The following is a 17517-nucleotide window of genomic DNA, read 5'->3' as shown; positions in this document are numbered from 1 at the left end:
CGACACTTTTGTTTTCATACATGTCTAGCACGCGTAAATTTTCCCTTTGGCTGTCAACCATGACTATTAATATCGTATACTCTATGTTTGCAACTTTGTACCCCACACGTTTATCGTAACATGTATCTTCCTTTGTACATTACACTTTATATTATATTCCAAAGAATTTCACACCCTGGTTGTGACACGTATTTTAATCGAACGTATTACGCGCATTCCTCCCAGTTACCACGAGCGTCGAACTATGCGAAGGATCCAAACTCGTAACTTCTTTTCCGCCCGGTCTCCCTTTAGTGCATCATTTAGGCGTTTATCACGAGTCTACTCACCAAAGTTTCCTCTGTTCGCCACGGACGGGTCTTTTCGGCGAAACGGGCGACGAGACGGTTTTCCGCGGAGTGTCGTACAAAAATACCCCCTGAACGTTAAACAAGATAACAATCGTTCGCTGTTACTCGTTCATTCACGCTTCCCGCGAGAACACGGTTTACGAATTTATAGCCACCTATATCTCGCGGTCGGAGAGAGAGTTTTCTCACGAAAGGAAATACCATCGCGGCGACGTAATCGTTCAGCGAGCCACCTAAACCGGAGAATTTCACCGATCACGTAGGCCAAATGCTTTTACCGAAAACTCCCGACGGTTTCGCAGATCTGTGTCTGGACCATTCGATTCCTCGACTCTGCCTCGTCATATTTTCTACTAGCATAGTAGTCTACTAGCCTAGCGAACGTAATTAGGTGTGCACTCCCGCGTTCCGATTTTCTCCACGATCGGCATTTCTCGTCCAATCAAAGTCATTAATCGCAAGAATCGCTCGATCGTCGAGGATGAAAATCGAAGTCGTTCGTGGCCGAAAGCGTTCAATTTATTAAAACGTTCCCGAATTTTATCGCGTCGATACTCCGTAGTTATCGTAGAAGCTATATCTTTTTCATTTTTACTTCCGCAATTTTCTATGATAGAAGGTTAGACGATACCGTAGTTGTTTTGATATGCATCGTTTTATAGTTATTAGCTGTTTTTTGTAGTTATTTCAAGTTCTCGACGAGGACTTGGCCAACTAGAGATCAAATTCTCGATGACTTTGTCGATATACGGTGAACGTAGAATGTATTCGTACACCGATCCATTTCCCAAACAAATTTTTGTGGAAACTGTACCCACTGTAAACTCAGTAAAGGTACTGTGCACTGGCTAATGAAAAATTCTTTCTAAACATGGACATTTCTTGAGAACCATTCTAATAAACTAAACGCTTGGATCATGAACTACCTCTATTTTTAATTCTCCGTCTCACGAGCCTCGAACATCCCGTCGACCAAGGGTATCGAAGGAGGACACCATTCTCCAACGTCTACTCATCTAAACGCCACTGATCCACCCCCTAACGCGTCTAACCTCCCTAGCACCGATACGAATATTAATCACCTGCCCACCCTCCTCGCCCCGCAATCCCACCAACCCCCGTTTTCTTTATCTGTATCTTTTTCTTCTCTGTCGATTTGTCTGTCTCTGTGTAACTGTGTGGCATTTTGTGCTGTGTTCTGTGCATGCCATCCCAGGACGCAGGCCGGACGGTCCCCGCCTTCGCCGCAACGCCAAAGGGCCGCGCAACCCTATGAGTATAAGTATAATAATAATAATGTACACACTGCGACAGCGAGAGTAACGAAGCTTGGCGCCGCGTTTCGCGATCAACGAGAGCCGAGAGACGGTTCGCGAACTGGATCCTGGATGTCTCAGCGACGAAAATGGGGATGAAAACGGCTGGTGCGCCTGATAACATCGGGACGGGGAAAGGGGGACTGGAACAACATTAACGGGGCTGTTTAGTAAAGCTAATCTTAGCGATTGAGATCGAGATACCTGGTGGATTTCACGCGATGCACCTTAAACGCTTGCGTCCGTGTTTCATTATTTTAACATTATTTTTTTGTCTCGTACTAACGTAATTTAATTTTTGGGATTAGCTTGGACTACAATTAGTATGAAAAAAATATTTAAAAAATCCATATAGTGCAGTTTTCGAGGAAAACTGGTCTTTCCTCGCGTGTACAAATGACAATTCGCCCTAAACGATAGTGTCGGTAGTTTTTAAATTTTGTGGGCAAATATGGAGACGACCAGTTCTTGAATTTTTGACAATTTCAGAGGCGTAATCGCGGATTTAACGCAAAACGTAACTTCCTTAACTTCAACGCAAACGAAAGGCCAGAATAAACTGCACGAGTTTGCTGTAATTTGCTATGGTTGCATAAATACGGGCGCAAATGTGCGAGGCTCGCGCAGCTATGTGCCCATGGCACACAGAGCTTAATGTCGCTCGGGATGTAACGTTGCCCGTGCAAGCGAGCCAATTTCGAAGCTGCTCGGGCGGTAAGCTTGTTGACTGTGAAATCCAGCCCCGACGAGCCATTAAGGTAAACTTGCAACGTTCCAGAGCCGACGTTGAAAGGTGTATCTTGTATTCGCCGGAGAATCCAGGGTCTGCTCCCGTTCGAGGCTTCGGACAGTCTCTCGAGCTTCGACGAACCATTAACCAGCCGATCGGAACGCTCGTTCCTGTATACATTCCCGAAAAAGAAACTCGGAAATCAGATTTTACATAACGCCTCGTTGTCGAACGATGATGTTTAGCTAAACGCCCAAGTCCAGACCAAACCGACCCAGCGTTTCAGCAAAGATTACGTTCGCGCCAGCAGCAAAGACTGCGGACCGATCGAACCCTCGCTCGAATGTTTGAAACGAGACTCGTTGCGTTCTATACAGGGTGGCCAACTGAAAGTAAGGCGATTCCATATGCGACAACGAGTCGAAAATGTGGAATGAATATTTTTTGTTTGACCTCGCGATCTCGAGGAAATTGAAAATCTGTTGGATATGGACGTTTTTTGTATAATTTAGAATCCACCCCGCCCGGTGAACAAATACAGATGCTTATTATTACCAAAAGGATTCCGTAGAATTACTATTAAGTCATTTTCCAAGATGTTGTCACGTGTTGCATACAGACTACCACCGCAGTCTTGGCAATTAAGCTTTCCAGGCTGAAAAACTACGTAAAATAACAAGCTGAGTAATGTGAAAATCCGACAGATTTTGAATACAAGTTCCCTCGGTAACCGAAGTAGCTACAATAAAAATGTGTCCCACGTTTTCGAACCATGCACGCATGAAGAACACTACGATCGTTGAGATACCCTGTACAGGGTGACGGTTTAGTCGACGGGCATCTCACAGTTTACACAAACGTCCGTGGGCGACTCGCGGACGGAAACAGAGACCGGAACCATTGTTTGGTATGCGCCGAAGGAGAAAATATTTTCAGATCGACACTTTAGTCTCGACGGAGCGGTGCGCGCCAGACCAGAGCTCCTGGCTGAGGCTACAGAAACGCTTCGAGGCTCGAGCATCGGTCGAACGTTCGTTTTTTAAACAGGCCGCGAAGAGAAAAAGAGAAAGAAATTTTTTCTGGGCGTTTTAGCTTGCGCCACTGAAAGCTATTCCGCGAGTGAGAGTACCAGACCTATGGATCGTTGAAATATTTGTAGGAGAAGGTTGCTCAAACGTTCTCTGTAGCCTCGCCCCGGAGACTCCGATTCCCAAGTTTCTCGCGGCGCGCATCAGCGAAGACAGAACTCGTACCTGGTCGTAGATTGTTATTAGCTATTACTTAAATAATTCGCGTTGATGATCGACGGACAGCTAATCCTTTCAGCCCTAATTCAATGCTTGCTTGGTATTCCTAAAGTAAAAATACCTGTTCGAAGAAACTAGTGGAAGAAAACTGAGAAGCGGTATTAATTTACTCTGCGATGCTATACCTGTAAAGAGGAACTGTGCAACCCATGAAAAATGAGAGTTTAAATAACTCGAACGCTTAGAGCAAGTTCAAACCTGTTAGGTCCTTACCAGATGATTGCCATAAACAAGTTAACAGCTACCAACTCTTAGAAATGACCGAAACAAAAATGAACGAGTAATAATGGAGTACCTAGCTATAGCATTTCAGAGTTAAATATAAACGACAGAGGTTAACGAGCCCAGACTGGTACGGAAATGATTGCCTTCGGTACAGCATTATTGGAGGCTGAAAGGGTTAAATCGAACATGGGCATTGAACATGGGCATTGAACGAAGCGAGCGACGTTCTTTCCGCCTTCTTGTCAGAGACAGACGAAATTATTTTTTTATGGGAAGCACAATAGAGGTAGAAGAGCGGTGAATGGAGATTCGTGAGAGTTTTCGCGGTCTGTATTCGATTTGTTGGTATTGCAATTCACTCGAATAATTCCATGGAGGATGGACAAACAACCGACTTATTCTATAGACTCTCGTTTTGATAAAACACCATTTAAATCTGCCAACTATTTGCCGTACACTGGGAATTACACTTAATTGCGAGACGTTTCGCTAAATTAATTTATTCGATATGCACAATGGTGTCCTTGTACTTCGAATCGTTCCTCCATTCCCAGAATTACAGCGAAACGCAATATCGAACAAAATTACGACAGACACGAGAGAAGTGCGTGTCCGCCATGGGCAAAATTTTATTCGAATAATGCATAACGAATAAATCTAACAGCACGATCCATTCTACGATTACGATTCTAAATTTGATTCGATGTGGAATGGATCCCTAACTTTTTTCGTTATTCGATTAAGAATTTTGCCCTCGAAACAGAGCACTCGGCGGGGCAAGATTTTGTAACGCTTGCGCCGTTTAATTTCTCTCACACTTTTCTTTTTCTATATACGACATAGTCCTACCCTCGATGATCGATCGAACAAACGATCGAGAAACGGGCACGCACGTCTACACACGCACAGAAATGATTTCAACTTACCGCACGGGTGTTACGTCCAATAATTAAACAAAGTAACGTGATGATGTTACGTCCATTAATTAAGCAATTCGAGGAATCCGAAAGGTAAGGTTCGCGTGCGGTGTGGAGGCGGGGACAAGTCTTTTTTGCAAATATTTCTCACTCTGTTTCTCATCCTATTTCTAACAAGCTTTCAACCCTCTTTTCTCAAACCCCACTGATCCTCACTTCTCCTCTTTATCAAATTCTGAAGTCCATTCTGAGATGGGCAAAAATCTCGAATAACGAGTAAGAAACACGCAGCTTTCGTTATTCGTCAAGTAATTAGTATTTGATATGTCGTACTTGAAGTATGGAACATAGTACTACTTGGCCTCGAGAAGCTGCACCTTCTTTAAATCCATCCTCGGAATTTGATCAAAGTTTCGAACTATCCTCCTGAGTAAGGATAGTTAAAAAAAAAAAAATAGAGAATATCAAATAAAAGATGCTCGTTGAAACCACATGTTCGATAAACGACGATAAATTACTACGTTGTGTTTTTGTTCGTCGTCTGTTATTCGAGCAAGGTTTTCCCCATCTCCGAGTTCATTTTTCGTCCGCCATTGTCGGGTGGTTGATCGTCGGAACGCATTCTCCAACCCCTTCGACAAAGTCACGTGCTCCTGTCCATCGTTCACGTCGACATCGACGAACTTAACGTGGAAAATCTCTATCCTCCACCTCCACGCCGCTTGTTTTTTCCTGTTTTTTGATCAGAGACATTATTTTTCTAACGCATGCTTCTATGACGTAGCGTCACTCTGTAAAATCTATAATGTATTGTACCAGTTCCACAGGATGGGATACTATTATATATGTATATACACGCATACACGTTATACAGGATGGACCACGTAAATTGGCACACATTTGGAATTCAGTTTAAGATTAAATTCAGGAATCCATCGTTCCATGAAAACAACCAATTCAGTCTTGATAACCAACAATTTATCGACAACGTTTCGATTTTATGCATTGAGTTGTCTTCGATATCTGTGATAACAAAACGGAACTTCAATTTCTAACGAAAGAATTACTTGACGCAAATTGAACAGGCATTGTTCTACGTCTGCGCTTTTGTACTTCGTCGCGAATAATTTTTTCATTTAACCAGGAACAATGAAAATGTTCCGGCGCACCCATTTGAACGGTCCACCCTGTACGTATACACATTCCGTAGAAATAAGTATGTAAAGACATGTAGTGTGAGATACTTAGGTCGTAATACTGTACAAACGATCGACGACGATAACCCTCTCGAGATCGAAAGTTGCACGACGATAATTTTTTATTACATCACGCATTACCAACCTTTCATACCTTGTTTCGAACACACCGCGAAAGAATTTACTACTCTACGGTAAGAGAATTAAGCAAGAATACTATTTTTTTAGCACTTTTAAAAATTTCACCCGTAATTTTAGTCGCGACGAAATCGAGTTGCCCCGAGCAGCCACTTAAGTTTCACGCGACTGCGGTCATATAATTGCATATTATATATATACATACAAAATATGATATATTGTATATTATCGTACGATATATTATCTACTATTATATATTACATATACAATTATAACATGCAATTTTTATAAATGAGTTGCTGCGAACGTTGATCAAAGTTTATCGAACCAAGGAGCGCAATGTTTCTCGACGGGGTTGATCTTTGTTTTAGACAAGAAGCACAAACGTCGGTACCAAATGTGCATTATGAATACGTAACGATAATACGACATATACCTCTATAAGCATTAAATTCCACGTCGAAATTAAACCCGACGAGGGAAAGTATTAATCTTGTGCATTAGGTACGGCCCAGTCCACTGACTTCTCATACAGGCACATACATGCACGCATACGAGCATAAATATATCAGGATTCTCTATTTTGATCAAGATTTTTCACAGTACAATTACGAAACGCCTTTCGTGCGCCACGTTGAATTTCTTAAATATACGAATATACAGTAATCCCTCGATAAAGCGACGCTGGTCGAGTCCACTCGCGTCGTTACATCGAGAGAAGGTATTTTTTTATTCTTGCTGCAAGATTCTCATCCTTCATATATTTGCTAACATTTCTCGGGCCATAAGAGATATTGAAAAAAGAAATGTTCAACGCAGAACGTTATGGTTTCCGATGCTCTATGGTACTGTGATAAAAGATTTAAAAATTCAAGCAGTGGCGGGAGACATTTCTCGGACAAACATTGTTTTAATCGATACCTTCGATCTTGTCAAGTGGATCGATCGATAAACATCCGTTGTCAACCAATCGAATCGAGGGATTGCTGTATCACTAAACAAAATTACTACTCTTCGCTGAATTCTAACACATCGCGTTGCTCAAACTATACATCCGATGATAATTAAGAGTTTGTACGAAAATTTGTATCTCTTTCTAACGGGAACGTGAATCGGAGCTTTTTTTACTCGACGGTGACTCCGGAGGGGCTTATCCTCGTGTTGGTTCGCTCGCACGAATTTTTCGATTCAACGTGGTTGCAAATTGTACCTCAACAACGGTCGTGCCTAAAGAAAGGAAGAAGCCTGACGATCACGAGATAACCGAGATAACGAACGAATGGAACCTGGAAACATTAGCGATACTGTAACGATCTCGCGGACAAAGCTCGGTCGGAATTGAATTCTCTCCCTCAAGTTCCTCGAACCTTTCAAACTATTTTTTATGCAGAATATCGGATTCGCGGGTGTGACGCGGAGCTGGTGTCGGGATTGTACAAGTGCCAAGCTTTTCGAAAGTGTCTTTTACCGAGAATATGGGATGCAATACGATTCCATGGAGTACGACGCGAACGAATTCCGTGATTCGCGACAATTAATTTCGAATCCTCTTTATCCACAAGCAAATCGATCGACTCGTCTCGATTCAGAAATGTTTTCGCGTTGGATAAAATCGCGAAGCGCTCGAGTTTCGTTCGCGGCGTACTCGGTGAGGCTATAGAAACGATTTACAGAGACTTTAAACGAAATATATAGCGAGATTTCATGTATTTTAATATAAAGATGGTTCGTAGTGTTGTGTTAGAGACAACAAAAAAATCAACGTAGGGAGTTTCGTCTCACGCTAGAAGAAAGTCAGGTGGATAAACGAGAGTAGCCGAGGCACGCACTCGACGATTTACGTACTTCCAGGTTACATTCCGAGGAAACGATTTTAACGATACATAGAGTAATCGAAGGAAAGTCTCGTTAATTACACAACGATACTACAGACGTTGGTTCGATGTATTGAATGTATTTATGTATATGATGTAACAGCTGTTATTGGCCGACAGATTAAAGCATGTCGATTAGGAGGACGTATCTGGAGGAACCTCGACATCCCTTGACCTCTGACTTATCTTCACCTTCTTTCTTGCTTAACACAAATTATTATTTCTCGCGAAAAAAGAAATTGTTTTAAAGTACGGACACCAATTTTCGATTGCCTTGCATCGAAAAAAAAAAAAATTCCGTGCACGGACAGACTGATTTTATCGAATTTCATAGTGATCGCGACTCGGGGTGCAAGAATAGACAACAGCGTCTACAATGCGTCGAAGTATCGCGTTCAATGGCACCTCTTGTACCACGTCGAAATTTTCGAGAATTCTGCCAACGAAAAAATCTAACCGCTATGCGTTTTACGTAACAACGTACAGTTGTTTAATTGGTCCCCGTGGACGTGCCAAGGGACAAATTATATCGAATGAACGCATCGAAACAATACCTGTTGGCGTGGGAACAACATGCCATATTTTCGTAACTGTCATCGGATGAGGAGACGGGAAACACCGACTCCCAGAAGTTATGCGTGTCGTTGCATCATGCAAAGGATTACTGCTTCAAAATTAAAGTTTCACGGAGCTCCACCTCGCGAAACGCAAAATTAATTCTCTCGAAACTAGAAAATTGCAAATGGAAGGAGCAAAGTAAAAAACCATAAGAAGTGAGGCCGATCGATACAATTCATCCTGAATTTCTTCAAGACGAAACTTCTGAAGACTCCTCGAACGAAAAGAGTCGAAATGGTGTTTCTTCGGACGGCAATTTCTGGCGACTCGTTCCGTGTTATTGCTCGACAGCTCCATTCTACGATGTTTGTTTTGCAAAATCCTCTGTTTCCGACTCGAAATAATGAAAGTTACGATGTTGAGAACGTTTCAAAAAAGCCTGAAACAGCGAAACGCAATGAGGAAACAAGAAAACACGAATAAAGTGGGCCGAGCCCCATTTTGGCGTGCGAAGAACGGGAACGGAATTCGCGAAAACCTCGACGAATTTATTTCGCATGCCAGTACCGTGAATCAGACAACGCAAATTGCGAGTTCGACTTTATTTGCGTAACGATATTTCCGGTCGGCGTTTCGACCGTGAACGGCCACGAAGAATTTTCTTCGACCGCCTCTGCATTACGCGCTGCTTACCGTCCGCTTGAGAATCACCTGTTCGAGCCTTTAATTAATCAGAACCGGCGGACTTGACCTTTTCGATACTCTGTCTCTCTATGACGGGGATCCCTTTAATAATGGTAGGTCCACTGGTAGATTTTTTGAGAAAGTAGTTTTACGAACATGAATACGCAAAAAGTAATCGGGTCGTTATATCTCAACACGTCGACTGCCAGACTAATACTCTTGAAAATGTCCAATAGTCTGTAAAGAAAATTGTATCGAAGCAGAAATTTCCAATAGTATTAATCGGGCAATCAACGTGTTATAAAGAAACAGACCTAATCTTGTTAATATCTACAGTAGCAACAGTGACACTAAATAATTAGCCACTTGCGAGACCCCGAAAGTAAGATCAACGTCTCCTCAAAATCCTCCTTCCGCGTACCACCCTCGTTTCGTCCTTTTCTGTCGCCGAGAATGCGACACCATCCCCGAGATGTGGCTCCAAAAATAGCTATCGATACCTGTCATTCGACGCGCGTACGCGAAAAAGCGAAACGGCTCCGAAATAAAGCTAACCGCGGAGCCGCGCGACGACAAGCTGTCATAAATCAACGAGCAGCGAATCGACAAGGCTCTGGCATCGTCGTCGGTCCACAGCCGTGAGCGTCGCGACGCGGTGCTCGTCGGTGCTATTTCAAAGTGAAAATAGTGGGGCGTCTCTCTATTTCGGTCGAACGAGCCAGGGCCGATCAGTCTGCGGCCTGGCTTCCTCACCAGGAGGCGGCGAATTCCGAATTTCCATTTTCGCTGTCGCGATTCAAGAAAACAATCCGAACTGGGACTCGTCGAAGGAAAATTCGCGGCGTCGCGCGAACAACGCCGTGGAAATGTTCAGGAAGAATCTGTGGCTGGTAAAACTGTATTGTCTGGTGCTTCGGGCGAGGTAAAGGGAGGTAATCCTCACTAATCGATCCGGGAACGTTAAGGACTTTGGAAAGGAAGGGTTCCCAGGGAGTTAAGATGTTCTGGTCAGAGCCTGACGAGGAGGAGGAGGCGCTACTATGCAGCCCTGCCCTCATGGCCAGGAGGGCCTCGGAGTCCTGGATCGTCGCGCCTCCCGTGGAGGTACGAACAGAGCGATAAAGCTCCTCTCAATGTTCATCCCGTCGCGATGCTCGAATGCGTCTTCTCTTAAAACCTATACAGACCTCTTCGACTAGGTGTACTAACAAACTCGTCTCATCCAACCATCTTGACGCGTTTACTGTCTCCTACGTGGGTCAGGATAATCTTGGCTCCTTGGAAGCATTCAGCTTTACGTTAAAAGGCTTGTAGAATTCCAAAATTCAATAGAAATATAAACACTTATGAACCTCGTAGTCATCGATTCTAATACGCTCACATTCCCACGTGGGACTAAGAAAAACCTGTCACCCATTTCATCTCTAACTCGAGATGTTTACAAGAACCTAGGACAAGTCGGTGACATCCATTTCTATTTAATGGAAACACCAATCGCGATACCGGCTTCTCAGGGTACTCTGTATGCTATGTTTCGACAGCCAATGCAGAAGGTGCTCTCAACGTCGAAGACCAACAGCTCGAATCACGACGAACGCTGTCGAAAGGCATCAGCTGTTTCAGATGCAGCGCGAGTTACGTCGAGCGACGAGACGATTCTTGTCGATACTCCGGGATTATCATGAACCTCGATAAGAAAAGCTAACACGCATCGAGAATTGAAGTCAGGCTTCTTTTCCTCGCTGATATTGCTTTGGAGAAATAGCCTTGACAGAGGCTAGAATCTCGCTGACCCGCAGCTGGAAACACGCGAGTAAAGACGAGTACACTGGTCGAAATTAATCGATCGTATTATCAATTTCTCCTCGCCTTTGAGCGTTCTCCGAAACACGGAGGAAAGTCTGGTGTCGAAGGTCAACGTATCCGGACCAGATTCCTGACCTTTGCATCATTATTACGTCCGATTACGAGCGAGGCTGCACGTTTTGGAACTCGTCCAAGGATTCCTTGTCTTCCTCCCTTCGCCAACCCGTTTTCTCTGCTCCTTCGAAATGTGGAACTAATGAACACGTAAACGTCCACGAGCTTGATGCCACGCCAAACAAATTGCCGCTATTTTTTACGCAGAACTACAACCTCGAAATCATTGTAACCAGCGGAACCATAATCCCGAATGTTATCGTGGACGTTCCCCACCGATATTTAGCTACTGTTACCGTCGAACCTTGGGAACGAACCAGCGGAGATCAGCTTTTCATCCGAGAGCGAATATAAAAGTCTAACTTCCCTGGAATCCTACGTCGTAAAAGCGTGACTGGTTCGTTTCCACCACCGAATTTAACGCGCATATAAAGACACTGTGCGACGAGGCAACGCGCAATTTCAAGCTCGAATCTCGTAGAGGGGTTACGACTGGATGACGGACTGAATTTTTCTCGAAAGCGGATTAGAAATTTTTATTTCTTTAATAGAAAGTGCGCACGTCGCGGTACAAGAATGCCTAGTTTGATAGAAAAATGTTGATTTGTAGAAAAGTTATCGCTTACGTAGATGAAATATTTGCTATTTACGTTTGGTGATTTATCTACTTTGTACGAAGTTTAGTTGTTACCGTTGGAGTTCTACTGTAGAGAATAGACAGATGTTGGTAGGAACTAAGAGGGAACATTCGCTCTCGAGATTCCTCGAGGTCGGTGGGAAGCTTTTCCGATAAGGACACGGTGTATCGATACATAAAATCCGATACTTTCGTATTTTGATATCAGCACCTGCTTTGGGTTAATAGGGAAATGTTTAACGCTGAAACACTAGGGGAAGTTGGATAATTAATTCCCCATCACGATGATTGTCGATCGCGTGACCAATTGCGCATTGCGTTGATCTCGATTGGGATGATACCGTCTCGGTGATCCCTTTGTCAGGCTGACACTTCCATCCTTTAGAAATAAGGCTTTACGCGATCGATCGCGTCCGAGGGCCACCTCTCTCTCTTTGTTTCTCGTTTCCTTTTTTCGTGCAGGCGATGCCGGCAGCGGCGGCGGCGGCGGCGATATCCCTTCAACGAAAGAAGTCACTGCCGGATGTGGCGCAGCCCATCCAGCTGACGGCCACGGCACCGCTCTCCAGGGAGGAAGTCAGCGTTCTGAGCAGCATGAGGAGGGAGGAGATCCGCAGGCAGATCGACGAGAGCGAAAGGCTCCGTGCCAACCCTTTGCTCTACTTGGTCAGTCCTCAGGTTAAAGTGAGTATCTCTACCACCCATACGAATTTCTACGTATGATCGTTTCATGCCAATCCTGACCCTTTTCGGACTAGCATTTGGGATTTACAGTCAGTACTAAATTAAATGATAGATCTGATGTTTTCAAATCAATTTTTCACTATAATATTTAAAGATTATTCGTGTACATATTTATAATGAAACATTGATTTGGAAACATCAAACCTATCATGACAAATTTCTTCAATAGAAGGTACGAATACTTATGGGACTGGCTGTATCACTGTATCTCTCTCTTTCGATCTATGACAGCCTAAACCGAGGATCCCCCCCCAGGAAACACGCGACTGATTCTAACCGTAATTTCGCAGGACTGGTTCTCCCGGCAGCAGCTCGTGATGCTGGTGCTGTTCATCAACATATCCCTAGCCCTGATGTTCTTCAAGCTGCTGACGTAGCAGCCAGCCGACGATCGGGTTCACGGACTCGTGGTGGACGTGACCTGAGGCCCGAGGAGCGTCGCGACGCCCCAGTGCCGTCACCGTAAACCAGAACTCGAGGAGCAATGAACCGGAGGGCGCGAGGGTGCCCTCGACGCAAAATCACGAGGACAAAACCGCTGAAAACGGCTTTCGAGCGATTTTACTCGGTCCCACGCAGGGTTGGACGCGAAGGAACCGACGGCGAGGACCTCGAGGATTCGCGTGGGACCGGATCGACGGACAACGAGAGCCTCGCGGAGAGAATTTTTTCGATAAGGAGCGACGTATTCGCGAGAATCGCGGATTTCCCATCCGCGACGATCGAAGAGGGCCAGGACTCCTCGCGAAGGACGAAGGGAACGGCTCGTTTTTGTCCGAGACACGGGGCACTCGCGACGACGACGTGCCCCGCGCGCCTGTATCATACCTATTTTTACACCGAGTATTTTAATATATTAATATTTGTAACAGCTGGCCAACGCCAAGCTCTGAACACGGTGCGCACACACGAATACTCTCTACACTTTATCCTTTTCTTTTTCGACGATCGACTCGAGCGCGGACGATCAGGTGGTATATATCAATTTTATACGCGATAGAACAGCTAGAGTAGCGCGAGCTATTTTGCTCGAGACATCCTCGAACGGGGAACGTGGGTACGGTGGTGATTTTCGAACGTTTTTGCACGTCCTGTGTCAAGGGTTAGATAGGCGATAGGGTTAGAATCGGAGACGAGCGAAATTCTTACGTGGACGGCAATTTCGAACGACGAACGAAAGACGGATTACTTTTTATTCGTCGCTGGTTGGACGAGGATCAGAATTTCGAAGGGGACATATCGCATTCGATGGAATTTAACGCACACGACGAACGCGTGAATAAAATTTTGTTCGTCTCTGATTAGAAATAAATCGACGCTTCGATGTACATTCGCAGCCGCGATGAGAGAGACAATGAAAGAATCTGATTTGACGATACGTGGCAGTTACACTGGTAAAAATAGTAGGTTCTGTCAATGTCTTGGCCAATATCTTTTAGTCTCCGGCCATCTACGAGTTAATCTTCATCTTTGCCTAGAAGAAGCAACGAGTTTCGAGTTTCTGGACGTTTGTCGCGATTTTGTACGAGTCCGAGGGACGGACGGTCACGGGTTGCGCGACTAACGGTTATAATGTATTCATGTGTTAACGCCGTGTCCATGTAATCGTGTGGGTGTCACGTGGATATCGAGTCGCGTAATTGTAATCGCGCAAATTGTATAATGGGAGATCGCTTCGCTCGCAAAGCGTCCCTTTTCGCCTTCCATGCGAAACTGTTGTACATAGACACATTTTTCCGACTTTTTATATTACACTTAGGGTCAGCGCGCGATCGGGGTTTCTCCATCGATCGACGACGCTTAAAATAAAAGCGAGAACGTTGGCTTCGCGATAAAAGCTCGTTTATCTCCGATCACGGTGGAATTGTATCGTTTTGAAGGAATGGAGACGTAAATGATTAAAAAACGAACAAACTTGGTTCTCGTGAGATTCAGAATTCGGTCGAAACGCTTGTGTACACCCTGTGCTCGCAGAAGTATAGTTTATTTTTATACCTTGGTGCAGGTACATCTCGCAATTTTTATTTAACATTGAATGGAAATTTTAAATTATAGAATTTTTTTTCAATTTTTCTCGTCGTTAAATCTTGAGTCGTGAGAAGGTCAACACTTTAGGAGAACCCGAATGGATTTACAATTAATTAGAGCAACTTCAGTGTACAGAGACCCTTCCGACTGGTACAAAGAGCCATAAGCCGATTCTTCTGAAATTTTGCACGTAGATAGAGTTGGGCGGTGTTCCTTGTAACTGTATTTGTCACCGAAGAAATTCGACTCCGTAACGAGTCTCGCACGAACGAGAAATTTTTGCGTTCGGTCGACGAATATCGGTTGGAAAGAATTTTACTATACTATTCGTATTTGAATCCAGGAATGGAGCGTGTTTTTCGCTGATCGAGCGAACGCTTCGACTTTTTACAATGATGAATAAAAAAAAAAAAGATGGAGGATTCCATATTTTCGACCGTTTCCCTCGGGCGTCCTCGCCGAAGAAAATTTGTCTTTGCCGAGTCCCTGGAACTCATTCGAGACACGGGAGATCGACCTGGTTGCGCTCGAGCGATCGCATTTTTTTCTAGCCTCAGGCGTAGCTTGTATACCTAGGTGAATTTGTAAATAAAAAAAAAAAAAACCGAAACAACGTGTATAGGGTCGCCGCGACCGTCGCAGTTTAATCGTCTGAATGTTTCGGGATTACCGAATCGTTTCGAAACTATTTTTCCAAGGAAGTAGAGGACACGCTGTTTTCATCCTACGGTGACGGATTATTTTTCCTCTGTGTATCTATGCACACCGACACTGTCGCGTAACATCTCGAATATGCGTGCGAGCGACTGTCAAAAGTCGTCATCTACTTTTAAAATAATGGGAATTTAATAGAAGAACTATGAGATGTAAAGAATACCCTAAAACCAAATCATGAAAGAAGAAGTACTTCGTTAAACCCATTTTTAATCGATCAGATTTTCTTCAACGTCCAGTTTTTGTATTGTCACGGTTAAATCCAAGTTTTCCTAGATTGAATTTATGAAATCACGAATTTAAAACATGAAAGCCTACAATTTTGAAAATCATTACCAAATACGTCTTAAGCCTTGATCCATTGTAACGAATAGTCTCATAGTTACTTTTCCAACATTTCTATTATTTCCGAAAAATATATGGCGTCTTTTGAGACACTCTGTACGGTAGTGTCCCGCTTCTCGATCGAAGGGATACGTTAGGGATACTTGAAAATGGATCACTCCAGCCTCGAGGCACCGTTTGATCTCGAGCAGTTCCGAGAACAAACTCTCTACCGACCCTCGATTGTAGATAACCGACGGTCCCAGTATTTTGATCGCGAAGGGAACCAGTACTGTATTCGCTGGACGAATTAGGACGAAAGTAGAGGAACGCGCGCGGTGATCTATGCGAGGATCGCGATTGAACGATGCTCGAGCAACGCGTCGCCTTCGTCTCGCAGACATGAAGGTTCGTTTAGAAAATTAATTTACTATGACGGAATCGAGACAAACAAGTTCGATTCGAAGCGTCGAAAGTGAAGTCTGTCGAGATGGTAGAAGAGAATCGAAGGCGAAGGCAGCTTAAAAACGAAATAATGAAATTTCAATGAACTTGGAACGCATCGGAGGTGTTTTTTCGTTACGGAAGATCGTTCGTATGAATAACTGAAGCTACCCTATTTTGCGACGAATTGTCGTTGAAATATGTACTGTATATATATTGCAACTATATACTTATATATGAATCGATTAATTAGTATCGCAAAGAGCAGCTCTAAAATTTGATAAATCGAATCGCGAGAAAAACGGTGTGTGAGTGAGAGAGAGAGAGAGAGAGAGAGAGAGAGAGAGAGAGAGAGAGAGAGAGAGAGAGAGAGAGAGAGAGAGAGAGAGAGAGAGATAGAGAGAGAGAGTGAGGAGAGGATGATTGAAACTTCTCAACAAACGAAATGAAGAAAAAAAAGAGGAGAAAGGGACATTGTACGAGATCAGACTCAATCTACGCGCCGTTAATCATTACTCATTTGCGTCACAAAATGCCATATCACGAATCAAAGGGAAAATTTCTAACGTGTATAGAAATTAAGTATATCGATCGAATGAAAACGAACGGAGAACGATTGGTTATGATATTTGATCGCTATATCACGAGGAACTCTATGAAACAATCATATGTATACTTTAATTGTTATCTATTGACTATTATCACAATTAGCATATCTCGTTATTACTGTATATTGTTATTGTCGCTATTATTACTATTACGATTATGATTATTATTATTATAAGTATCGCTATTATTATTTCTTATCATTAATTATTATTATTATTATTATCATTATTATTATTATTATTATCATCATGGTCATCATTCTATCGACGGCTACATAAACGTGAAACGAGCCAAGGGCGTGAAAGGAATTTTAGTACCTTATGAAACATGCGCAAAACAAAACGAAGCAACTCAAGGGCCCACTGTCATTGTTGATTTGCGAGGAAGCAGTGATTCAATAAACTTGTATCATAACTGGCTACCAATTTTCTGCTTACTACGTTCGCGTCAAAACTACGCTAATTTTGAATATATCAGCCATGTCTTCTTGGCGTTGTTCCTGCTGATCAAAACCTAAAGATTTTATTACAAGTTCGCAGCTATTAGCTCGCTATTACTCCGACGAGCAATCCTTCGTATTTCGAACTGTACGCGCATCAACCCTTCTAACGACGCAAGGGTTGCGTGGTGCGCGTACTGGGTGCGCAAAAAACTATTCGACGCTGGCTGCCGTGTAACGTGGGTCGTCGAAGACAGGCGCATGTCGGTGGCAAAACATCAAAGTCCGGAGCGAAACAATTTCTAGACTCTTCTCTAGATGGCGACTCATCCTTTTTACGGCCGCGTATTAATGCTTGATACG

The 17517-nt window shown here is 43.6% G+C and overlaps 2 protein-coding genes and 1 long non-coding RNA gene across 4 annotated transcripts in view; 2 read left to right on the top strand and 1 right to left on the bottom strand.

Annotated features, from left to right (window-relative positions):
* The window catches only part of LOC128886572 (junctophilin-1-like), a 39799-nt gene extending 36722 nt beyond the window's left edge, over window positions 1-3077 (top strand). The window contains exon 10 of the mRNA XM_054141567.1: window positions 1567-3077. Within this exon, the coding sequence (XP_053997542.1) occupies window positions 1567-1626 (60 nt within the window). The 3' untranslated portion in view covers window positions 1627-3077. The remainder of the gene's footprint in view (window positions 1-1566) is intronic.
* Window positions 1-17517, bottom strand: part of LOC128886588 (uncharacterized) — a 67165-nt gene that overhangs the window by 27875 nt on the left and 21773 nt on the right. The window lies entirely within an intron of this gene.
* Window positions 6441-14510, top strand: LOC128886584 (uncharacterized). Its single transcript, XM_054141599.1, has 4 exons — window positions 6441-10185; window positions 10261-10399; window positions 12315-12536; window positions 12887-14510. The coding sequence occupies exons 2-4, from the start codon at window positions 10295-10297 to the stop codon at window positions 12971-12973; spliced, it is 414 nt and encodes a 137-aa protein (XP_053997574.1). The 5' UTR covers window positions 6441-10185; window positions 10261-10294; the 3' UTR covers window positions 12974-14510.

This window comes from Hylaeus anthracinus, unplaced genomic scaffold (assembly GCF_026225885.1).
Source record: "Hylaeus anthracinus isolate JK02 unplaced genomic scaffold, UHH_iyHylAnth1.0_haploid 11985, whole genome shotgun sequence".
Taxonomy (NCBI): Eukaryota; Metazoa; Arthropoda; class Insecta; order Hymenoptera; family Colletidae; genus Hylaeus; species Hylaeus anthracinus.
This window is presented reverse-complemented; position numbering and strand designations above follow the sequence as displayed.